Source organism: Vitis riparia, chromosome 3, assembly GCF_004353265.1.
Source record: "Vitis riparia cultivar Riparia Gloire de Montpellier isolate 1030 chromosome 3, EGFV_Vit.rip_1.0, whole genome shotgun sequence".
NCBI classification, from domain to species: domain Eukaryota; kingdom Viridiplantae; phylum Streptophyta; class Magnoliopsida; order Vitales; family Vitaceae; genus Vitis; species Vitis riparia.
Window position 1 is genome coordinate 11,551,502 of NC_048433.1, and position 26,638 is coordinate 11,578,139.

At 34.7% G+C, this 26,638-nt stretch overlaps 1 protein-coding gene across 1 annotated transcript; it reads left to right on the top strand.

Moving 5' to 3' along the window:
- The first annotated feature begins 206 nt into the window (after positions 1–206).
- Positions 207–17,219, top strand: LOC117911388 (methylmalonate-semialdehyde dehydrogenase [acylating], mitochondrial-like). Its single transcript, XM_034825745.1, has 19 exons — positions 207–315; positions 535–632; positions 1,517–1,588; positions 1,678–1,839; positions 1,934–2,012; positions 2,100–2,254; positions 3,934–3,997; positions 12,213–12,292; positions 12,492–12,557; positions 13,382–13,432; positions 13,557–13,708; positions 14,346–14,436; positions 14,702–14,782; positions 15,825–15,902; positions 16,038–16,073; positions 16,164–16,207; positions 16,291–16,369; positions 16,689–16,779; positions 16,893–17,219. Exons 1-19 carry the CDS (start codon positions 291–293, stop codon positions 17,006–17,008), a joined length of 1,620 nt encoding a protein of 539 aa, XP_034681636.1. The 5' UTR covers positions 207–290; the 3' UTR covers positions 17,009–17,219.
- Positions 17,220–26,638: the final 9,419 nt, after the last annotated feature.

The following is a 26,638-nucleotide window of genomic DNA, read 5'->3' on the forward strand; positions in this document are numbered from 1 at the left end:
TGCCTCTAAATATGGGCTTATGGTTTTTGAAGACAAAAGTTGAGAAGGTTAGAAAATTTAATTAAAACAAATAAATAAAAAAAAACGCAATAATAAAGAGTTAAAAAAGGGAGAATTTTTATTTTATGAAAAGCAGTCATGGCCTGCGTTTTTATTATTTAAAGGAAAATTAGGAAGAAACGACAGCCCATGACTGTGTCGATCCACATGGCTGCTTATATCATATAGACACAGCCGGTGAGAGTTGACAGTCTCAAGAGGTTCTGCGCGGCTGATCAAAGTCAGCAGCCATGTTACGGTTTTCGCTTCAACGAGGTCTCTAAATTTTTACTCTTCAAGTCCGTTTGGTTGCCCAGAAATGGGAAAAAAATTGATGTACAACTTAGAATCTTACATCAACTGATCCAACCCAATTGTCTTCTTCAAGTTTTTTTTTTTTTCCCTTTTTCCTGAGGTTTCTCGGCAACCAAACAGAGGATAGAGATTATCAATTGGATTCTTGTTTATTGGTACTGTTTGTTTGTGCTTTTACAGTGAGAAATTTCAAATCTTTGAGGCCTGAGCTCTTCGCTTTGGGAAATTCTCGTTTCTCTACTGCGACTGAGCCATCTTCGAAGCAACGTAACCCACCGGTAAGGTTTAATATTGAAAACGTTCTGTTTGTTTGGGAGGAAAATAGTTCCTATGGATGCTTTCTCAAGAAAATAGATTTGATTTCTGTGTGCTGCTTACAATTTTGGATTGCATAAAGTTCCGTTTGTTTCGAGACTTTTTTCCGATTCCTTCGCCATACGATTCCCATTAAATCCGGTCATTCATTAGGCGGTGCTTGATTGGATTGGTAGATGTTAGGAGCGGGAAGGAGAAATGTTTTAATGGTTTAATTTTCCACTCTGGGAAAATTTTTCAGGGAAAACGGTAGATGGATTATTTTCTCTGGAAATAAAAAGGTGCAAGGGAAAAATGCTGATAATCTATACTTTACTTTCTTTTTAATTGTTGATAAAAAAGAGGGAGAGACAAGAAAATAAGATTTCCAATATTGTGTTTTTGGTTGTTTGGGGTCTCTAAAGAATCAAAATTCACTTCAACTAAGCTAAGTAATAAGAAGTTAAAAGATTTAAGATTTAGTATTTTCTTTATGAATAAATTGATTAAAGGGAATGAAATAATCCTTAAATTTGTAAATCTAACCTCTTTCATGTTTTTTATGGGCCTTTCACTGTTTGCATGTAGTTTTTGAAAGAAAATGTTATTTTTACAAGAAAAAAAGTGAGAGGGCATTTTTGTAAAAAAGATGCAAAAAGGAAATGGATGGTTAAATTTCCAAATTTAGCTTTTTAATGACCCTTTTAATCAAATAACCCTTCTTTATTGCTCTCTCTCAGCAAACAAGCTTAATGTAGAGCTTATGCTGCTTGAATTTGATTTCCTTATTCATCATTTTCGTATCTCTATTTGCTGGGTTTGGTTAAAGTTACAATGGCTGAATTTCTCATTGATTGAATTGTATCAGAGGGTTCCCAATCTCATTGGAGGTAGTTTCGTGGATTCGCAATCAAGTGAATTCATTGATGTTATAAATCCTGTAAGTGCATGAAATGCCATAGAAAAGTTTTGATCCTCTCTCTCTCTCTCTTTTCATTGAATTGTTAATAAACAATAGCTGTGTTACAGGCAACACAACAAGTTGTTTCACAAATTCCTTTAACTAGCAATGAAGAGTTCAAGGCTGCAGTATCTGCAGCGAAACAAGCTTTTCCAGCATGGCGAAACACACCAGTTACAACCCGTCAGCGCATCATGTTCAAGCTCCAACAACTTATTCGGAGAGACATTGTAAGCATGTTGAACCTTGGAATCTCAGTTACATAATTTTATCAACTTATAATTTTTTGTAATTAATGGGAAAATCACTATAATATTATTTCAGGATAAGCTTGCCATGAATATTACTACCGAACAGGGAAAAACGTTGAAGGATGCACAGGGTGATGTGTTCCGTGGGCTAGGTTAGCATTTCTGTACTCATTTTTCATTTAAGAACATTTTTAGAGTGGAAAATGAATCCTTTTCAATGGTTGGGTTTTCTGTTGTAGAGGTGGTGGAACATGCATGTGGAATGGCTACTCTACAAATGGGGGACTTCGTTCCAAATGTGTCTAGTGGAATTGATACTTACAGCATTAGAGAGCCACTTGGTGTTTGTGCTGGGATCTGCCCTTTCAACTTTCCAGCAATGATTCCGTTATGGGTAAACATGCAGTTATCCATTTTTTATTTATTTTTCTCCTTTCATTTTTGCTATTTTTTCTGTCTACTGGCATTTCTTTCCTTTTATTTGTCTTATATCCTTTTGTTACCCATATTTCATGGATATTTTCAAATTTTTGTCCTTGGAAATAGACATGCAATGCTGTCTGAAGAGAGCCTTGAACCTTACAAACTGAGGTTCTGGAATGAGGCATAACCAAATAGAGAGAGTCCATGCTACTATGAAATGCACAATTTATGGAGAAGGGTAAAAAACCTAATCAAGTTGCTAACTCCACTACTGTATGAGTGTCCTTAAGACTTTTAATGCCGTATGCAGTTTATGAGCATGAGATGATGAAACATGCTTGATATTGATGAAGCCTAAGTTTCTTAAGGTAAAAGAAAGGTGAAACTGTTTGCAAGACACTAATCTGTGTATAACCAGAAGTTTTGTAGACAAGACATTAATAGTTTGTTGCTAGTCTTATAACCAAAGAATGAAGTCTGCCCTCATAATTTATAATGTTCTTGTAGCTTTATAAAACTTTAAAATCCTAAAGTGATACTAAAGCTGATCATAGCCCTTAGTTAACTTTATTTCGCACTATACATATTGTAACAAGTAAAAATTTCCTTATTGAGAATCATGGTTGTGCAAAGCTACTATAGTCTGAAACCTGTGAAGAGTAACTGCAGCGGAATCCTTGAATTGTGAGTACTGTGGTATGTAAGTGTTCCAGCACTATAATCATATTTGTAGAAATGCCTTTCACCAATGGAAGATAGAAGCCACTGGATATTACTTCCTTAAAGACAAACTGAAAATTGAAGAGCTTGCACTTACTGGGGAGGCAAAGAGGTTATTGTATGCATGGCCCTTAGAAGCCCTTCATTATGGATCCACCTAGGACTTACTGAAATGACAACTATGCACATAAAGCTTCTCTTGTCACAAGTACAAAGAGCCAAGGAATGGATAATAGGATGTGTAACTAGGTGAAGGAAGTCCATATCAACTGGGTTATGCCTGATGTCTCAAATAAAAACCATTAGACTCTTTAGCATTAGACCTTTTATTATTTCTCTTATTTCTTTCATCAAAAAGGGTAGATGTACTGGCTAAACAGGCGCAGAACTAGAACACCTTATGGCTGGATGGTATTGTAATTTGGTTCCAACAACCAACAGAAATTTGAGAAACAACCCAACTAATCCCTGTCTCAAAGAAAAAGAACTGAGTAGGGAGTACATATTATAGTATGTTTAATTGACTGTCCTTTCAATTTGCAAATAAAGAAAATATTTGGTGTGATAAACTTGTTTGTTAGAACATGTAAAGAATCAAACATGTTGAACCCTTAAAAGCAATAGTAAATGTCTTGACTTCTTAGTGAAGAACTAGGAGTAAGCTTGCTTAGATAGGAATGGTTTTTGTTTTGTTTTTTCATTAGTGTGGGAAAATACTACAGATGCAATGAGTACAGAATTTAATGATATCCTAGATGGAGCAGAATTTGTCAATAGTAATTTCTATTTTGCTATTTATTTATTTGAATCTGTGATTCTTTTTATCTGCATATAAGCACAGTGGGTGTTTGTGGTACATGACAAGGTTTTCATTGCCCAAACCAGGGAAAATGAAAAGAGAAGTTCTAATTTTTTTATAATTTTCTGCAGATGTTCCCAATTGCAGTTACATGTGGTAATACCTTTGTCTTAAAGCCATCAGAGAAAGATCCAGGTTACTTTTAACTTCTTAGTACTATAATGGATAGACTCCTTGGGAAATATCTTATCAGAGGAACAACGAAAAAAGAGAAATAGAACATTATCTTTCCTCCTGAGTTGTGATGCATGGAACTCAAAGAAGCAAAAAAGGATTTATTTATTTTATTTGGGTCATTGATGAAACGTGTCAATGAAACCCTGATAGTTTGTCCATTAATCCTCATATGGATGGCTTTTAAAATATCAGTGCATGCCTTGGTGCATGAGAGAATGAGAATTGTTGGATGTCAATGAGCACTATTGATGAATTCACTTTTTGTGTACGAGGCATTTGGACCCTTTACTTTGGTATCTTTAAGAACTTCTATTTGATTGGCTTTTTACTGATGCAGACATGTACAGCTTAGGCATAACTTAAAGTCATTGCTAATGAAAAACAGATATGTTCTTTCCAACAATGCATATATTTATTTGTTTTGGGGAAAAAGAATGACAAGCATGGTTTCTTTTGGCTTGTTTTGTGTTGAGAGAGAGAGAAAGAAGAAAGACCTTAATTCTCATTAATGTAAAAATGATCTACTTACAATTGAGAAATATATATATATACAAGGCTAGGAGTCCTAACTACCATACATGTATCCTATATTAACAAGGAAAGGTTATATACTATAAATACATTATATTCAACACTCCCCCTCAAGCTGGAGCATATACGTCATATGCACCAAGCTTGTTACAAATATATTTAATCCTAGGACCTCTGAGAGATTTAGTGAAGATGTCAGCTAGTTGATCATTTGAATTAACAAAACTTGTAGCAACACATCCTGATGCGATCTTCTCTCTAATGAAATGACAGTCAACTTCAATATGTTTGGTCCTTTCATGAAAGACTGGATTGGATGCAATATGTAATGCGGCCTGGTTATCACATATGAGTTTCATCTGTTCATCCTTTCCAAATCTCAACTCTAGAAGAAGATGTCTCAACCATATGAGTTCGCATGTTGCCAAAGCCATAGCTCGATACTCGGCTTCAGCGCTAGATCTGGCCACTACATCTTGTTTCTTACTCTTCCAAGATATTAGATTACCTCCAATAAAAACACAGTACCCTGAAGTGGAACGTCTATCTGTGGGTGAGCCAGCCCAATCTGCATCTGTGTAACCAACAACCTGAGTATGACCTCTGTTCTCGTACAACACACCTTGGCCTGGTGTACTTTTGATATATCGAAGAATGCGGATTACAGCATCCCAATGGCTATCACATGGTGACTGTAGGAATTGACTAACAACACTCACAGGAAAAGAAATGTCTGGACGAGTAATGGTGAGATAGTTCAATTTACCTACGAGCCGTCGATATCTCCCGGGGTCTCCTAAAGGCTCCCCCTGTCCTGGTACAAGTTTGACATTCGGATCCATAGGTGTGTCTACCGGTTTACAGTCTAACATACCAGTTTCTTCCAGGATGTCTAAAGCATACTTCCTTTGGGAAAGGACCACAGCAGAACTGGATTGAGCTATCTCAATTCCCAAGAAATACTTGAGTTTCCCCAAGTCTTTGGTCTGAAAGTGGGTAAAAAGGTGTTGCTTTAGTTTCTGAATACCATCCTGATCACTGCCTGTAATGACGATGTCGTCCACATAAACAACCAGATAAATACACTTCCCCAAAGAGTTATGATGATAGAAAACTGAATGGTCTGCTGTACTGCGAAGCATGCCAAACTCTTGAACAACAGAACTAAAACGGCTAAACCATGCTCGAGGAGATTGTTTCAAGCCATATAGAGAACGGCGTAACCTGCATACTAAACCAGACTCCCCCTGAGCAACAAAACCAGGAGGTTGCTCCATATAAACTTCCTCGGCAAGATCACCATGAAGGAAGGCATTTTTAATATCCAATTGATAAAGAGGCCAAGAACACATGGCAGCCATGGAGAGAAGCAGACGAACAGAAGCAATCTTGGCAACCGGAGAGAATGTGTCACCATAATCAGAACCATAAACCTGAGTATAGCCTTTAGCAACTAAGCGGGCCTTAAGGCGATCAACCTGACCATCAGGACCAACCTTAACTGCGTAAACCCAACGACAACCAACGGTAGATTTACCCGAGGGTAAAACAACAAGATCCCAAGTGCCATTAGAGTGCAGAGCAGCCATTTCATCCACCATTGCCTGTCGCCAGCCTGGATGGGAAAGAGCTTCATGGGTGCTCTTTGGAAGAGAAACAGAGGATATAGCAGAAACAAAAGCAGAATAGGGTGAAGATAATCGATGATAACTCAAAAAATTGTAAATAGGATGAGGATTACGAGTAGAGCGAGTACCTTTCCGAACAGCAATGGGTAAGTCATTAAGAGAAGGCAGAGCCGGGGTAGGTGAAGCCGAAGGGATAGGAAGTGAGTCAGCAGGTGCCTCAGCAAAAGGGAGAGGAGCAACGACACGAGGGCGACGATGATAAACCTGAAGTGGCCGAGGAGGCATAGCATCAGGTGGGGAGACAATGGGAATAGGCAAGACTTCAGAAACAGGAAGAGACTCAGAAGTGGTGGAAAAGAATGGTGAGTCCTCAAAGAAGGTGACATCAGCGGAGATAAAGTATCGATGAGTCTCAAGGGAATAACAACGATAACCCTTCTGAAGTCTAGAGTATCCCAAGAAGAGACACTTCATGGCTTTGGCGGAAAGCTTGTCCTGTCCAGGAGTGAGAATATGAACAAAGCAAGTACAACCAAAGACACGAGGAGGAAGGAAATAAAGTGGTTGGTCAGGGAAGAGAAGGGAGTGAGGAATCTGATCATGTAAGACAGAGGAGGGCATACGATTAATCAAATAACAAGCGGTAAGAACAGCGTCCCCCCAAAAACGAAAAGGAACATTGCTATGGAGGAGGAGAGTACGAGCTGTCTCAACAAGATGTCGATTCTTGCGTTCAGCTACCCCATTTTGTTGAGGAGTATGAGCACAAGAAGACTGATGAAGAATCCCATGATGAGACATAAACGAAGTAAATGGGGCTGAAAAATATTCCCTGGCATTGTCACTGCGTAACACACGAATAGAAACATTGAACTGGGTTTGGATTTCAGCATAAAATTTCTGGAAAATAGAGAATAACTCAGCTCGATTTTTCATTAAAAATAACCAAGTACATCGAGAATAATCATCAATGAAAGTGACAAAATACTGAAATCCTAAAGTAGACGCAGTCCGACAAGGACCCCAAACATCAGTGTGGACAAGCTCAAAAGGAGACTTTGCCCGATTATTCAAACGCTTTGGGAACGAGACACGAGTATGTTTCCCAAGCTGACATGACTCACACGGAAGCGACGATAAAGTGGAAAAACGAGGGACCATCTTCTGGAACTTGGAGAGACTAGGGTGGCCCAGACGATTGTGAATGAGGAGAGGAGCATCAGTGGAAATGCAAACTGCAGGAGATGAATCCGAGGTGAGGTGATAGAGGCCTTGAGACTCACGTCCTATGCCAATCGTCTTCCCCGTACTCCGGTCCTGCAAGGTCACAAATTTATCAGAAAAGGTAATAGAGCAATTAAGAGTACGAGTGATTTTGCTGATGGAAATAAGATTAAAAGGACATTCAGGAGTATAAAGGACAGAAGTGAGAGGTAGAGAAGGCAGAGGAAGGGCCAAACCAATACCTTTAGCCACAGTTTGAGAACCATTAGCTAAGGTAACATTAGGTAAAGCAGAGGTAGTAGTAATAGAGGAGAAAAGATCCTTATTACCAGATAAGTGATCAGAAGCTCCAGAATCTAGAATCCAGGGTCCAAGAGAAGATGTGTGGGTAAGGCAGGCAGAGGCATTACCAGGCTGGGCAACAGAGGCAACAGAAGCCTGAGATGCGGAAGAGCTCGGAGCTTGAGGCAGCGGAGAATCAGAGGACTGGGCCACATGGGCAGTGCGAGGAGGTCGTCCATGTAACTGATAGCAACGATCGCGAGTGTGGCCAAGTTTATTGCAATAGGTGCAATGAGGACGTTGACCTCTACCCCGGGTACCACTACGGCCTCCTCGAGAGTTAGTTTGAGAAACTAACACAGAAGAATCTGAAGTGCTATCAAATGGCAAAGTCTGAGTGGAGGAGATACGGAGGAGGCGAGCAAACACATCATCCAAGGACGGAACTGATGAACTACCAAGAATCTGATCGCGGACAGGCTCAAGATCCGGACGGAGGCCAATAAGAGTAAGAACCATGAAGAACTTGTCAAGCTGTGTTTGTTGAGCCCCAACATCAGGAGTAAGAGGCATCACAGTCAAGAACTCCTCCTTAAGAGAGGCAATCTGGCCAATATAAGTAGATAGATCCAAGTCCTGTTGGCTGAGATGGACAATTGCAGAAGCCACCTTATAAAGACGCTGGATATCATTCGTATATAATCCTTTGGCCTGAGTCCAAAATTTAAAACAAGTTTTGTAGGCCCGAAGATGAAGAAGAATCTTGGGATCAACCGATTGCCATAATACACTACATAACTGTGCATCTATCTTCCTCCACTGTACGCGGTCAACCTCAGGGATATCTGCCTCCTGTGTAATCAAGTGATCCTCATATCCTTGACCCATAAACCAAAGTTCAACAGACGCAGACCAGGAAAGATAATTGTCACTGCCAACCAATTTCTCCGAAGTAATCATAGGAGATCCAGATATAACAGCGGAAAAAATGGAATTTTTAGTAGTCATATCTACTTATCTGAAGAATGAAGTATGTTTGGATCGAAGAGAGCCCTAATACGGCTTCAGATTGCGGCGTGGCACCACCGAAAAAGGGAGACGGCCTCAGATCGCGGCGTGGTACCACCAGAAAGGTAGAAGAACACTTCCCAAGGCACGTGCAGGGATTGGAGTGGAGAAAAAGTAGTCAGAGCTTCGCCGGAAAGGCTGTTTGGAGGGCCGACGGAGACAAAAATCCCCAAAAGAGGTATGTGCAGGGCTCGGATGGGAGAACCAGGGAGGTAGGGAGGCTGGTCGGCGTCAGGCGAAGCTGGAGGAGGAGGCGCGTCGCCGGAAAAGGCCTCACGCGCCCTCACGCGCCGGCGCGTGAGATTCAGTCGCCGGCCGGAAATTTGCGCGTGGACGGCGCGTGGATGGGATTTTGGTGCCGGTGCCTTCACAAAAGTTGTAGATCTCCTCCAGGCGCTCCTTCTGGTATAGTCGGTGTCGGAAAAATACGTCGCCGGAAAAGTCGCCGGAAAATCTCGCCGGAAAATTCGCCGGAAAAGTTCGCCGGCGGTGAGTAGTTTCTGTCGACGATCCGAATGACCGGAAAGTATTGGAAGATGGGGAAGGTGACCGGAATGAAACACGGTCACCGGAAGGTTTCCCGGAGTTGATGACACGGGAAACAAGAAAGAATTAGGTTTTCTTCCTTGGCTCTGATACCATGTTGAGAGAGAGAGAAAGAAGAAAGACCTTAATTCTCATTAATGTAAAAATGATCTACTTACAATTGAGAAATATATATATATACAAGGCTAGGAGTCCTAACTACCATACATGTATCCTATATTAACAAGGAAAGGTTATATACTATAAATACATTATATTCAACATTTTGGAAGGAGCTTAGATGTCTAAATTGGATTTCTAAAGAATATTGTGTTCTTATTCATAGCAGTCTGGGAGTTTCTGCTTAAGTGAAGCCTTTTAGCCTCTATCATTTTATTAGTATGTGTTACAAGGATCCTCAGGATGACAAATAACAAAATCTCGAGAGTTCTTGTATTTGGTGGTCACCTTATAACTCCTCTTGATTAAGTCTCAATCCTACCTACTTGAGGTTAGCTGCAAGATTTATTTATTTATCCTGCTTTAATAATTGATGTATCTCTAAAATCTACTCAAAAAAGAGAAGGAAAGAAATAAACGAACTTTAAGTAGGATTAGTATTAATTGGATTTAAATTAAGATTAGCATTTGTTGGAGTCAAATTAAGAGGAGCTAATTAGGTTATTGAAGAATTCAAATTAGAGTCATAATAGGTTATTAGAATCCTAGTAGAATCGGAATTTTTTAAAGAAGGCTATAAATAAGGGTAATTGATTTAAACCAAAGTATTGATTTATTATTTATTTTGATAAGTAAAAAGAAAAAGTATTGATAGTTAATATATTATGTTTTCTTGCATACTTACAATTCTCAATGATGAGATTCCATTGATTTTCTTGTACCCTATAACTGAGACTCCTAGAAGGCTTTAGTGAGACTTAAAGGTTTTTCTCCCTTTATCTTCTCATCCTTTTTCTCTATATTTTTATTTTTATTTTTTTCTGCTGCCATAAACTTTATCCTTGTTCCTCCCCTTAAACCCTAAAGATAAAAAACCCTTGCCCACCTATTTGATTGTAGGCAACCATCCTATGGTTGTCTTACATCAATAATAATCTTTATCCTTTTCCCAGCCTCTGTGCATTTCCTTTTTTAAAATCTATATCATGTCCTTTTGTCACCTTCAACTTGGATCAAGTCACTTCATTATACTAGCTCAATTGTAGGTCTTCACTCTATGTTGTTGAACCATCTTAAACAACTTTCTCTCATTGTGTCCTGAATTGGTGCCACCTCTACCATTTTCTGAACACATTATTCCTTATTCTATCTTCCCTTTCAGTGACACTCATCCATCTTAACATCCTAAGTTTGGCTACAATTATTATTTTTAAAAAAAATTTATTTTTAAAAATCTATTTCTTACCTTGATATCATTCTGAACTGTAAGAATAAATTATCTTTGTAACATTCTTTAGAACCTTTCCTTTAAATTGATAGTGATAATTTATGATCTCTAAACTACTCTAGATGCCATTCTTTGTTTATTATCTGCTCTGGTACTATGGAAAATCATGGGTAATCGGTCCAAGCTATAAAGATGGCTGCTTCTAGGTCTCTTTTGGCTGTTTGTTTTCATCTTATCCTGATTTCTACTAGTTTTTGAAAAAAATTACGTGCCATATATTTTGTTTTAGTGATTTACTTAAAAACTTTTAGATTCTTCTCCTAATTCTAATTTGAAATTAACTCCTATTCTATTTGACAATTTATCCCTCCTTTAGTTTCATCTTTCATTAACTAAAATTATGTCTGTAGCCAAAAACAGTCATCACTAGATATCATTTTTATAATGCACGGTGAGTTCATCCACAAACAATGCAAAAATGTAAGGGTGCAATGCTGATGAGCCTGTAATAGTCTGACGAGTCTTAGAAAAGAATATATTGATATGATATGTGGTATGTATGATACAGTAGTAACTAGTCTGCAGAAGATTTGAGGAGACACAAGATAATCAGCAAGGGGGAATGCTTGTTTCCATCCTTCTTCTAGGTTATGTGCCTGTGGGGTTTGTTGATAAGTCTGCAACTACTGTTGACTAGTCTCCATGCACCTCCTCATCCCAAATTCCACAGCAATCAAACAAGTTGAAGGGTGATCTTGAGTTTTTTTGAAAGTCTAGGCCTTTGGTCATTGAAAGCATGACTTCAACTGGGTGAGGGAGAAAAAAGGGTGTATCCAAGTGGTCTGAGCTCTGCTTTGGCTGACTGCATGTGTGTCAGAAACTCATAGGTGTAAAGAGTTTCATGTGGAAATTGCTATAGTTAGCACTTACTTACAAAGGAGAAATAATCACTGTTTTAGCTTTTGGTCCATGTATAAATGCATTGCTATGCTTTTTAAGTGGGTGAGTGTTAATTCTACAACCTCAATTTGTTATGGGATATCCACTGATAGTAATAGAATAGTTCTTAGATGGGTTTTGACTTATGTGGTATGTCTTCTTTAATTTAGGTCACTGTGCTTAATTGTGAACCATTGAGTTAACTCTACCAGGGATATTACTTTCTCTCTCAGGGAACCTAGAGGGATGTCTAATTCTCATGTTTGCAAAATGATCATTGGCATATCTTTCTTGTAATACCACATGCATGATATCAAATGGCTATGTTTCCTATAACCATCATGTGCAAGGTTTAATTGAAACTGTCCACTTCTATTCTTTTCTACCCTTGAAAGTTCGCTTGCATGTGATTTCTTGCCATCTTCCCTTGCTGCATGTATGATGCTATAGGTTGATGGCCAAGATTTTCTACCTTTTATTTCCATATTGTTTATGTTGAATCAGTATTCATAAGACGTTTCATTTACTGTGACTTTAGTTAAAAGTGAGTGTTGCTGTGTTCCTTCAGGGGCTTCTTTAATGCTTGCCGAGTTAGCAATGGAGGCTGGTTTGCCTGATGGTGTATTAAATATTGTTCACGGCACCCGTGTATGCTCTGACTTCAGCAACTATTCACTCAACAATTAATTTTTTTTTTTTAATTATTGAATGTTATCCTTGTTGAATGTCTACAACTTATGCCTTGTTTACAGTAGCCTGTCTCTTCACATTTTCTTTTAGAGTTTTGATATCGGTGATGGCCATATATCTAACAAACCTTTTAACTTTGTACTTTGGCTTGCGGCAGAACATTGTCAATGCTATTTGTGATGATGAAGATATCCGAGCTGTATCATTTGTTGGTTCAAATACGGTAAACTTTTTTCCCGTGTTCAGTTTGTGGCAATGCTCATTTCCTATATAAGGCTTTTGTATTCAGTGATGATTGCTGATTTGCAAGGTCATAGCAGCAAGTAATAATGTTGTATGCATTCAAAATCTTTGGGTTTGACAATTCAAATCTTGTGGTAAGATTATTTTCACAAACTGAAACTAACATGGTGAGTGTGATTCTCCAGTAATATGAAAAATAGCCTAATTAGGGTCTTGGACAGAGCCCCTTTTACAATCTTCCCACTAACTAAAGCTGAGGGTTGTTTGAACTCTTCTTCTCCTGTGCATCTTTAGTTAGAACATAACTATGTCTAGTGGAGCATAGTTGGTTGACCTTCTCTGCCATTTAGTATGGCATTGTCTGTTGTATGTTTGCTTTTTCTTCTCCATGTTTTCATTACTTTGGGGCCCAGGTTTCTCTTCTTCTTTGTTCATCTTTAATTTTCTGATCCCTACTTATCAATAAAAAAAAATTAAAAAACAATCTTAAATTTTCTGATCCCTATCACCAATGTTTCTGTTCTATGCCTCTAGAACATCATTGCATGTGAACTTTCTATTTATTATTCATTCCACAGTTGAATGTTTCTTTGTTTTCTGTTTATGCATCTTATGGTTAGGGAAACTTTCTTTTTGCTTGTGGTTTTTGAAGAATAATGTGTTTTTCCCCCACAAATAACTTCAATATCTGGTGCAGTATAATTGGTTGACCTTCTTCACCATTATTATATGTATATCAGTTGATTCTTGCTTTTCTTCTTGTTTATTTTCTTTTCATTTTTTCCTTTTTGGATAAAAAAATAGGCTGGCATGCACATATATTCAAGAGCATCAGCCAAAGGAAAACGTGTTCAGGTAAATGCAGTTCATCTACTTAGTAACAAACCTGCATTTCTCCTAAGATCATTATTGTTGCTCTTTAAAAACCCATGAAGTAGTTGAAATTGCTAAAGTTGAAGTAATGTGTAAATGTCTACAGTCCAATATGGGAGCCAAAAATCATGCCATCGTCTTGCCTGATGCTAGCTTGGATGCTACTTTGAATGCTCTAGTTGCTGCTGGTTTTGGTGCTGCTGGACAAAGGTGTATGGCACTGAGCACAGTAGTCTTCGTTGGAGACTCAAAATCATGGTATTATGCTTCTTCTTCTTCTTCTTCTTCTTATTCTTCTTCTAGCTTCCTTCACCTTGAATAAGTGCTGGCATTTGTTTCGTGTCTGCGCAGAAGTACTTCATTTGTTGTCAAGCTGGAACATCACATTTTTCCTGACATATGGATAATAAATTGTCATTTTTCTCCATTTAATCATTTTTCCTAGATGCTGCTACAGTTAATGCTTATGCAGTCTTAGATAACGGACTTTGTGGGTGCCTAGGTGCCTAACTGACTGCCAGAGTACATTTGAGCCTTTTGGTTTATGCATTCTTAGTGCTACACATTTAAATATGACTCCTTAGAAGAGATTTAAAGCATGCAAAAGAAGTGTATCATAATTCATTAGACATGGATACTTTAGTTATTTCATAATCATCTTCATGAAAAAAAAAATGGATTAATGATGGAAAATTTTTTGTGCATGATGAATTGTCTTTTTTCTTCCTTTTTGGATATGCTTGTTGAGTATTTACTCAAGATTAGACATGTTGGAAACATAATCTCGATGTCCATGTAAAATATGAAAAATAAAATAATTGTGCTTCTTTAAAATAGAATTCAATGTCAAGGGATATTTTAGTATAACATGGAACCTATTTACAAACTTTTTCAGGGAAGATAAGCTACTGGAGCGTGCCAAAACACTGAAAGTAAATTCTGGAACGGAACCTGATGCAGATCTTGGGCCAGTGATCAGCAAAGAGGCATGTGCATGGTTCATTTTTTTTGAGAGAAAATAATGCAATTATGATTTTTGGGTGTGTATGCAGTATTTTGTTGATCAGTTTATATCTACACTACCTCTTTACAGAAAATAATGCAATTATGATTTTTGGGTGTGTTTGCAATATTTTTCTGATCAGTTTATATCAGCAAGCGTGACTCTCTTGCTACCTGTGCCCTTTATTATTATTATTATTATTATTATTATTAGTTTATGTTCATTTGATATTCTTCCTGCATCCACAGGCAAAGGAACGGATATGCAAATTGATTCAAAATGGTGTTGACAGTGGTGCCAGACTGGTGCTCGATGGGAGGAACATTGTGGTACTTTTCATTTGTTTAATGTTTTGCTCTTTTTACTTGTTGCAGTTTCTGCATAATTTATTTATTTATTTATTTTAATGTTAGGCTGCTTTGGTTATGTTTTGTATTGGTATTTCTTTATGTCAATAAATTCATCTTTTTTTATTGTTAATAATAAATTGCAAAGCTTTACTAGATGCATATTGTGAAATTAACATTAAAGTTACAAATTTTAGGTGATGAGAACAAGTGATGGGTTCTTCTGGGAATAGAAAATTTTCTTTAGCAGTTTCAAATTCTCTTCAGGAGAGCAGTTTACATTAGAATGACACTTGAAACCTTTCTTCCACACAGTGTTAGTGGGATCTTCAGAGAATTGAGACATTTGTTTGAAGAAAGTCAAGAACACCAACTTCTAATGGTTTATAAATATCTAGAGATAGAAATAACATTCCACTTCTAAATTTGTTCTTTGTTTCTATCGACAACTAAAGTTGTCTTCTAAATTATGTTTGCTTAGGTTTGTTAGCCTGCTGTATCTATTTATGTATTGATGATTTGGAACAAGTAGTAGTTTAACATAGTATTGGTTGGTCTGTTTCCTTCTAGCCCCTCAGATTGTGGGTGGCCAGAAACATGCATCCTATCTGGTGGAAGTCATCTATGAATAATGGTTTTCAATTATGTGCAAAATCATCAAGAAGTTACAATGTCGCATAGTGGGCTGAAGTACATTTTTGAACATCTTAGAGAGTATTATTCTGGGAAAGTAGTGAAAATGATCTTGTTTTTCCTTGCAAAGAAAAGGAAGCTGTGAATTTTAAATCAAGCATGTGATGCAAATCTGTACCGATCTCATATATGGCAACAACATGGCCAGAATAAATACTAATTTAATTCTGTAATGCCAATGGCTGAATTGCCAAGTGTACAGATCCTTGAACAACTTCAATTGATCACAATTAGTGATAAAACAATACCAATACATATTCTATTTTAGTTTTGTTCTTTTGTTTATTGTTATTTTTTTATTTTTTTTTATTTTTTCATGAATGATGAATAGGTTCCAGGATATGAGCATGGCAACTTTATTGGTCCCACCATCTTATCTGATGTCACGGCCGATATGGAGTGTTACAAGGTATCTTATCTGTTATTCTAATTCCATGTATATTAGTGGAGTTGATCTTGACAATCTATGATTGGTAATAAAAGAATAGGCTTGCCCATTAAGACCTTAGAATGATCTTCATGAATTCTACCTTGGTTTGTGCAGGAGGAGATATTTGGCCCGGTTCTTCTTTGCATTCAGGTTTGGATTGTTTCAATTCCTGTTTCTCTTGCATCTTTGTATTATTTAGTATATTAACATATATGTCTTCCTTCACCTTTTCCAATTCAGGCGGACAGCTTAGATGAGGCCATAAACATAGTTAACAGAAATAAGTATGTTCTCAACATATTTCGCTCTTAAATATTATTATCCAAGTGCCATACAATTTTACATTCAAGTTACTTCTCTGTTACAGATATGGCAATGGAGCTTCTATATTTACATCATCTGGTGTAGATGCTAGGAAATTTCAGACAGAGATTGAGGCTGGGCAGGTAAACCAACCATTTTCATTACTCAGCCTGCTTTTTGCATGCAACAGATGAGGTTTAGTTGGAACATGGTGATTTTGTGTCATCAAGGCTCACTTTTTGGTGACCACCTCATATTGAAATTTGAAAGCTCGTATCATAATGATTTCTCGAACATAAGATAGATTTAACAAACAAATAAAATTATGTATTTCTTGTGGTGCTTTGCTGAACTTTTCTTGGAATTGCATGACCAATGGTTTTATTGTCCATGGTTAGGATCATCTCTGCTTGGAGTAGAACTTGTATATTGTTTACTAACTTTAAGCGAATTCAAACTCAGGTTGGCATCAATGTCCCAATACCAGTTCCACTTCCATTTTTCTCGTTTACTGGATCCAAGGCGTCTTTTGCTGGGGATCTCAATTTCTATGGTTAGTTTGCGCCTCTCTTCACCTCTTTGTATGGTAAATTTAGCAATAAATAGGGGCTAGTGGGTAAGGTAAAATCTTTGTTATGAAATAAAAGATGTAATGTGAATTTGCAGGCAAGGCTGGAGTTCAGTTTTACACCCAGATCAAAACAGTGACTCAACAATGGAAGGGATTGGCAAGTGGGAGTGGAGTTTCCTTGGCAATGCCCACTTCTCAGAAATCACAATAAACCGATAATTCCCAACTTTTTTTAGCTTTTATATCTAAGTAGTGTGTGAGCCCATCAATAATATGCCAATCCTCATCTTTCATCGACATATCACTAGTGTTATTCTATGGGTTTTTGCTTGTGATCACGGTTGTGTTAAAAAGAGTTTCATGGTCTATTGCCTTGGAACACTTCTCTTTCATATGCATTAAGGCTTCACAGGTTAAACTTAGATATGGAGATTCCGCATGTGTGTCACGGATTGGTTGGAGTCTAAAACCTTGAATTTAAGATAAAGCATTGAATGATTAAAGCTTCGATATTAATTTTTTTTAAATAAATATTTATAATTACTTTTAAGATAAATCATAGTAAAACAAAAATAGTTTATGAAATTATACTATTAAATAAAAACTTAATCACTTAACTAACTTAAGTTAATTTTGAAGTGTCATATGCTATATTAAAATTAAATTTATACAAAGAAATTATTTTTAGACTTTAATTATTTTCATTATCATATGGTGAAGTTATATTTAATTAGAAATGACAATGAAATGAGTTTTTTTAGGTATTCGTCTTGCTTTTTCTTTGATGGGACGAGTTTGAAATTTAAGTAAACGGATTTGGAATAAATTTGAGATTTTTTTAAAAACCAGGAATGGGTTTGAGCAGGTTTGGATATTGTCTTTGATATTGTCTTGTTCTCCTTCGGATTATATCTAAAATTTAATTTTAAAAATTAATTTAATTTAATTTTTATTTTCCTATTTTTAATATATTTAATATAATAATAATAATAATAATAATAATAATAATTTTAAAATAAGTTATAAAAATTATAAGGTTTTAATTATTTATAAAATATATGCATTTTAATGTAATTAAGAAAATTTTAAAATAATTTTTAAAAATAAAAATAAAAAATTAAGAAAAAAAGTTCAACAAGGTGGGGCGGCGCGAGTACAGAACTCGCTCTATATTTAGCACCCGAATTATAAAATAATATTAAATTATATTAGGACCCTGCGAATAAACGAGTGATTGAGATTGGAGTGGACTATGCATGAGATGGGCTGGTGGAGGGCTTATATGTAGTAAGGAAAGAAAAGAGGGTGATTTTGGGTAAGGAAAGCTACTCATGGAAATGGAGGTCTCTCACTCACCCATTTGCCTTTTCATCTCCATAGTAGCCATGGATGCCAATCAATAAATGATCAGAAGCGAAAGTAATCATGGAGAAACAACGGCATGCTGCTGGAAATGGCAAGTCTTTCATGTACTTGAAGCTTGAAGCCATAGAAATGTACTGTGATGTCCCACGTCGGATAGGAGAGAAAGTTCATGACAGTATATATGTAGAGGTTCCTCTTAACCAAGTAGATGCATTTTAAAGCCATGAGGGCCCCCTTGGGCCCAAAGCGGACAATATCTACACGGTTGAGTGCGGGTCGTTATATGTACTATTGACTAAAAAATGGATCTTGCAATGGGATTGGTTCTTTGGTATATGTAATCATTTTTCTGTAAACAGTGGTACATTAAGGCTGTAAATAAAGTTGGTTTGAGGGAAGTGGAGAAGGCTAGAAGGAGTACTTATAATAATAAGAAGAAAATGGAGAAAATCATATGATATATTGCTACCTCCATTTTGGAGGACACGGAGTCAAGCTTCTAGGTAGGGGCTTGTACGTAGTATTATGGTTTAAAATTACAGGTCATTGATTTAGAGGGTCTCGAGGTATATTAGTCTCGTTGTCTTGACTTAGTATTGGATGAAGATAGTTAAAAAGTTAAAAAAATTATAAAAAAATTATGAAAATTTTAGAAAAATAAATATAATTAAATAAGATTAAAAATTATAAAATAAAATTTTGTGATATTTAACATTATTTAAATAGTTATAAAGTCTTTGTAGAAAGCAATCATGATAATGTTAAGAATTAAATATTATTTTATGTCAAATACAATGATATTTTTACTAACAGACATGTAATTCAATCATCAATTTCATTTTTAATTTTGATTAAATGATTACAACACTTTATATTTAAATATAAAAATATATTTATAAAAAAATTACAATAAATTATTAATTAAATGATTTTAATATGTTATTAGAATATATAATAAATTAAATGGCTCAAATATATTGTTAATAATAAATTAATACACCAAATATGCTACCATTATCATATAAAATAATACATTACTTACACTTATATAATTTATATCACACCATCAATACATAAAATAATAAATTATTATCATATAAAATAATAGATTATAAAATCTGGTAACATATTACCTTCAAATTTAAGTTAATTTTGTATGCACAAATTTTGTAAAAGTCCTATGATGTAAGCAAAACAATGGCAAAAATAATATGAATAAAATATTTATCAAATTTAGAAATATTGGGGTTCAATTTCAAATATAATATTCTTTACAAAATAATATTTTCCTTTTGATTCTTTCGCTTTGACCACAACTTGAAGAACGACGATGACATTTTCCTAATTTTGAAGATCAATCGAGGTTCACAAGTAGCTTATTCCCGAATGAACTCATTGAATGGTGAAGAACGTGTGTAGTAGTTCTTTTGTTGTTTACCGAACTTAAAGGGAGATTTGATGAAGCTTTTTATTTCTTCTTTTCCCGTACGAAGTCACCTTTAGATTTTCTCCTTGTGATTTTCCTTTTATTTATTTATTTTTTATTTTTTATTTTTTATTTTTTATTTCTTAATCTTTGAATTCCTCTCCCCCCACCCCCTCTTCTTGAAAGAAGTCACCTCTATTTATAGGTGAAAATAGGAAATATGAATTTCGAATTCTCAAATTTCAATCACTTAATTCAAGGGATTTAGTTCCTTGATTTAAGCAATTTTTGTTCTCTGAAGGTCTTATCAATAAGCTAATAATAATAATAATAATAATAATAATATTATTATTATTATTATTATTATTATTATTATTATTATTATTATTATCTTTTTTGTGGTTGGAGTTAGTTTTTTTTTTTTTTAGAAAAATTATCCTAAGAGGATATCTATTTGTGGACCCCGCATTTTCGCACATACGCTTACACTCGATGGCGTGACTCGCTTTTTATTTATTTTGTGAAAATTTGATTTTCAGAAAAAGACTTGGAGTTGCCACTTTTTTGTTTTATTTTTTAAAAGGAAAACAAAAGAAGAAAGAAAAACTCTAAGTGTAACTTTTGAAGGAAAAACAGGTCTGTGAAAAACCGAGTCTGGGTCCCGGGGTCAGGTTACTTATTGGGAAGGTACGGTGGTGAGCTGTAACACCCCTCTAAACCCATATACATACAGTCTCTACTAATTCAATTGAGGGAATTGTGACAATTAATTAATTAATTAATTATGGATACCAAGGAAAATAATCATGCAAATGAGTATGTACAAGTCATGGTGAAAATCAATACACATAAATAATGATGAAATCTAATTACAAGAATACACAAAATAAATGACAAGAGAATTATGCAAAATGATTTATTGAACTAAAAAAATATTTCAAAAGAATCAATTTTCAAGAAATTTCAAAGAATATTTGTTAAAAACAATTTTCAATTAATGATTTCAATTTATTTATTTACAAAAAATAGTCAATTTATTTTCTCAACCTCATTTGTATTCAATTTTCAAAAAAGTTATTTACACTTATTGTATCGAAAGAATTTGTTACAAAATTTCAATTTGGCAACATAAATTATTTTACTTGCTTTTACAAAAAAGAATGAATTTTTACGATTTTATTTACAGAAGTATTTCAATTTGTTTTCATTTAAGAAAAGTGATTTATACAAATTATTTAAAAAGACATGACTTTATTAAAGGAATTTTAATTAAAAAGAAAAAAACATATTTAAATAATCTATTTCTAAAAAAATACTTTTAATCCCATTTTAATTAAGGAAAAAGAATTCTTTTAAAAAAATATTTTTTGGACATTATTAAAAATTAATTTATGGGACACATTTATTTACAAAACAATTTTTATTAAACAAAGAAAGTTTTTGAACAATTTTATTAAAAACAAATTTTCAAATTCTTTTTAAAAACAATTTTTTTTTGGATTTTTCTAAATGCATTTTTTTTGAATTTTCATTAATAAAAAAAACTTTCTTTTATTAAGAAGAATATTTTAAAATTATTATTTTATTAAAACATATTTACTGAATTATTCCTCTTATTTAAACAAAATTTCTGATTTGTTTGATATCCAATTTTGTACACACTCAATGAATATATACAAACAAATATTTACAATAACTAATAAAAATAAAACCAAATAAATGGGAAATAAAATATGTACCCAAATAAATTTACAACAAGCTCAATGTCTTCCTATAGCTCTTTGATTCTCACTTTCTTCCATGAAATTCCGTGCTCCACATGTCATAAATCCGTACTTAGCCAACAGAATTGTAGAATAGGCCCATGCAAAAACAAAAATAGTCCAAATGTAAATATCTAGAAATGTATAAAATTCACAATAGATATTCAAGTCCAAATTTAAATTTCAAGTTAGTCCAAAAAATTTCAAGGATTAAAAATGGGCCCAAATTGACAAATATAACCCAACAAAAATATTTAATATCTCAAAATATAAAATTATAGACCCTAATATAAAATTCCAAATTAATAACCAAAATATTAACTCAATTAATCAAACTCAACCCATGATAAATTAAAATAAATCTCATTAGGCCTAAATTTAATATCTCATAATTCAAGCCCAATTTAATATGCAAACCTATATCCACAACCAAAATCAACCCAATTTATATTAATCCCAATTTACAATCAAAATCAAACACAATTTAATAAGTAAATAACTAAATCAATTAAACAAACTCAAAACACCCAAACCACTACTGCATTAATCAAACAATAATAAATATAATGGTAAAAATAATAATAATAATAAAAACAAAACAAAATTAAATTAAAATTAAATTTTTAACTAATGTTGGAGTCAGTGTGGGAAAGAAAGAAAATGGGAGAAAAGTAGGAGATGATTGGCGGCTGGGAGTGGCCCGTCGAAAAATGCATCGGCATCATGCCGCTGGCAATGGTGATGGAGATTGCTAAAAATGGGAAGTGGTGTGGAGAAGAAAATGAAGAGAGAAAAAAACTAATAATAATAAAATGAAGAAAGATTGGGTGGAATTGTGTGGGAGGAAGAACAAGCTGAGATAAAGCAAAATAAATGGGTTGATTGGTGTGTGGGTTGTGTGGCGAGTGGTAGTGTGTGTGGGAGTTAGGAAAGGAAATAAAAATGAAAGAGAGGAGATGGGGGCGTGTCCGACGGGGAATGGGAGTCGTGGAGTGTGGGGAGTGGGGAGTTGCAGAGATGAAGGAAAAAAATGGAGAAAAGATGGGTGCTAGCCACTTGGGAATCCCAGAAAAAAATAGAGGGAGAAGAAATAGAAAGGGCCATGGAAAGAGAGAGAAACGGGAAGAATAGAGAGGAAAAGAAGTGGGAGTTGCCGGTTGTCTTGGGAAATGGAGGGAAAAATCTAAAAAAGAAAGAGGGAGAAAACAAATGGGCAAAATGGGAAGAGAGTAGAGGAAAATGGGTAGGAAGAAGAGAAATAAAATGAAATAAAAAAATGATAGAAGAAAGGTGAGGGGAGCATGTGGTGATGTGGGGGTATGGGAGGAGAGAGAAAGAGTGGGTGGGTGAGTATAGGTGGAGGAGAAAAAGGAAGAGAAAGGAGAGAGGAAAAATAAAATAATAATAATAAAAATAAAATATATATATATATATATATATATATATATATATATATAATATATATATATATATATATATATATATATATAATATAATAATAGTAGTAATAATAATAATAATAATAATAATAACAATAATAATAACAAATAAAATGAATAAATAAAAATAAAGAAATAATGAAAACTAAAAGTTAAAGGGTGAGTGGGCCTAAAATAACACATGTAATTGAGATTTAAAATTGGGCTTAAAATTAATGTAAAAATAAAATTGGGACAAATTTTGGGGTCTACACTATTTTTTATTTATTTATTTACTTATCCATTTATTTATCAATTTTGAAGACCAAATTAGTGGTAATTTAATCCACTAATTTTTATTTTTTATTTTTTTATTTTTTTTTTATTTATGTCCACAAATGCTCCAACTTCAAGACGCATCACATACATGTAATGTCATGTGCATGGAGTGGGTCTTGAAGAATTTTTTTTTTTCAAAGAAATATTTTAATAGGAAGTTTCCTATTTTTTAAAAAATATTTCTTTCCCACTTTTTTTCTTTAAACTCTACTTCGTTTTCCTTTTACTTTACACTTTGAATCATCTTTCAATTCGTTTTCCTTCTTGCTTTATACTTTGAATTCTTTTCTAATTTGTCTTCCCTTTTTATATAAAGGGGATAATAATTGAGAAACACGACTTGAACTTTTTTAGAGAATTCTTTCAATCTTTGAAGGTCCTTCAACCTAATTTGAGGAACCCACCTTGAATTCTTCTAGAAAATTCTTTCAATTTTTTTTTTTCTTTTTGGGATCTCCAACCCAATTTTAAGGAACCCACTTGAATTGACCATGAGAAGTCTTCATCTTTTCAAACTTGTAAGTGTTTTTTCTTTTTTCTTTTTGTTATATACATACACCATGAGACTTAGATATCACGCTGTGGAGTGACCATGCCATGGAGATAAAGTAGCATGGAGTTAAAGTGCAGCGATCACGTGGAGTTGCAATCGCATAGAGCTGCAATTATATGCAGATACGCACTTTCTAGTTCCCATATATGTATATATATAATTACCCACTTTCAGTTTTCACCACAAGAGTTTCCACCCATAGGACATATATCTATTATATGTATATATATGTTGACATATGTACCTATTTTCCATGGATGTTCATACGTGATCTCTTTATTCCATTTTTTTTTTGTCAAGGAAGAAAAAAAATCACATTTTTCAAACATGTGTTGGCCTTCATTATTTACAAAGACAAATTTGATTTTAAGTAGTTTAATTAATTTTTTTTAAATTACCTTAATATTTGAGGGGGAATTTTTAATAAACTTAAATATCTATAAAAAAATATTAATATTTAAAATTTGACCCTCATGTGACCAAGTCGTAGTCCTGGAGTGAAGCAATATCGTATTTTTGGCACTTATGTGCTAAAGTCTTCACCCATGCAAATTGGCTTAACTTGAATGCATAGTGTTATTCAAGTTTTAACATTTAATTAAAACCAGAATAATACTTGGTATCTATGCAAACAAGTTATGACCCTGATATTATGTGGTGTTGTACTTTTAGTACTTAATATGAGTTAACTTAGACCCATATTTTATTCATCTCTCTGTCTACATTTTTTATTTTTATTTATTTTTTGTTGGATGACGTTCTTCAAATGTTTGAAGGAGAAGACTGTAACCATTCTTGAGGATGATAATGAAGATTTTGAGGAGGAGACTACCTTGTTAGTGCATAAGTCACTTATTAACCTTCAATCTTTGTCAGTTTTAGTGACAAAGGATCTATTGCACATTTCTTCTTGGTCCTAAGTTGCATTTTGCAAGCTTACAAATATCAGCAATTCAAAACTCAATAAGGTGAAACTTGTTTTTGATGTTCTGCTACTGAATTCCTCTCACTAACTACTACAAAAGTTCATGATGAATTTGGATTGTTGGGTTCTCGTGTTCTTGACGGAGAAGCTAAATGAGGAAGCTCCTTAAAAGTACTTGGGGAATCCTTCTTTACCAAAGGATATTGGGAATGGGTAGAGGAGGTATTGGGTCGACATGAACCATTTCTTAAAGGATGCAAGCTTTATGAAGCTATTTATCCATCCCTATTCAATTATGATCATCATGCCTCTATGATTAGGGCCTTTTACGAACATTGGTGTCCCACCACTAATACCTTGATAATGTCTTGTAAAGGTGTAAAACTAGACCACTTGGCATTGCAACACAAAGAGTGTGTGCACTGGACTAATAATGAATCTATTAGTGTTACCAAAGCTTTTTATCTCATAAGTCCTCGCTCTAGCTATTTATCTTTGCGACAAGGTAACCATTGGGTGATCCAACTGTATTATCCTCACCGGTTTTCCAGGTAGTTTGGGTATCCTTAAGACCTTCCGGGGAGTTTTCCAGAGATTTTTCTCACTAGAACTTTAGAGGCAGTGTATTAACATTGGGACTCATGCACTAGTCTTGGTACCTACTCCAAAGTTACTATACTAGATTATCATAGTCTTAAAGAGTTTTCAGTCACAAAGGCTTATGCAAATTAATGGATCAGAGTGCGCAATCCTTGTAAGGAAATTCATACCGCTGCTTGTACGAAACCCCCTTTTGATTCTTCTTGGAAAATACCCTTAAAATTTTTAGAGAGTAGAATGCGCAAAGTTGACTCAAGTGTTTCTACTAAGGGGAGCGTTACAGACAATGTTGAGAAGGATTTTGATGATTTACCTGATGACTAAAGAGCTTCTTCTAAGTGCTCAATGGGTGGTCATCAAACTAATACCTTCACACACTTGGAGCGTGATGAAACTATTTTCAATGGTGGTAGTGGTCACTATCACAAAACTTTTAAGCAACATAACAATGCATAGGGTCTTTATATATCAGACGATGACTCTGAAGATACAAGTGAATGTCACTTCAAATTCCGAAATATTATACCCAACCATGTGTACTATGATGAGACTAACTTTCATTCTCTTGATGTAGATGTCTTCTTAGTTGATATCCCAACTTCTACTTAACCGATGGAACTTGATGGTGGAGAGGTTATTTATTTATTTATTTTTGCATTGATACTACAAAAATAAATATTTGTCTTAGGTAAAGGGTGACAACAAATTTGTAAATGAAGGGAATGAGTCATTTTCAAAGGATTGGTTCGAAAGTTTTGTTGCTACTAGAAAGTCAACGCCCTTTACCTTGACTATACAATGAGAAGATCACTCTATCATCCCATTACCTTTGCCTCATTCTCATTTGGGTGATAAAGGTATTACTAACATCTTAAGAGATGTTCTGATTGAATTTGAAGGTCAAGAGACCACAATTGGAGATACAACATATGATGAATTGACACTTTTAGCAGTTGTAGGTTTAATTGCTGAACAACAATCTCCATGTCCTACTGTTGTGGCTTATTTTACTTCCATTCACACATTCAACATCGAACAAATCATCCTTAAAGCCCAACACCAAGCAACACTTATGATAAAAGAAAGCATTAAAGAGATGATTATTAAAACTTTCAATAAGTGTTTCCCATTATTGAGAAGAAAAATTGATGAGCTTTTCAATGCTATCACTAAGACTAGAGTGACCCTTCACCATTAAAGTCTCAGATTGAGAAGTACATGGAAAGTGTAGATCGCCTTGATGCAGTGAAACATACCCATTCTATGAAGATATCTTTGAAAGTACAAAGTGAATGTTTAACTATTGTTGTGTCTCAGATTGTGGATTCTTTAAACTTTGAGGGTGTACAAGCGAATCGTCATCAATCATTAAAGGTTGACTTAGTTACTCTCGATGCTAAACAAGAAACACTTAAGAAGGAGTTGGAGCAACTAGGTATACAAAAAGAGCAC

Coding starts and splice junctions, on each gene's coding strand:
- LOC117911388 (XM_034825745.1), top strand. CDS start 291: ATGTTACGGTTTTCGCTTCAACGAG. Junction 633..1,516: donor CGAAGCAACGTAACCCACCG/GTAAGGTTTAAT, acceptor GAATTGTATCAG/AGGGTTCCCAATCTCATTGG. Junction 16,370..16,688: donor CAGAGATTGAGGCTGGGCAG/GTAAACCAACCA, acceptor ATTCAAACTCAG/GTTGGCATCAATGTCCCAAT.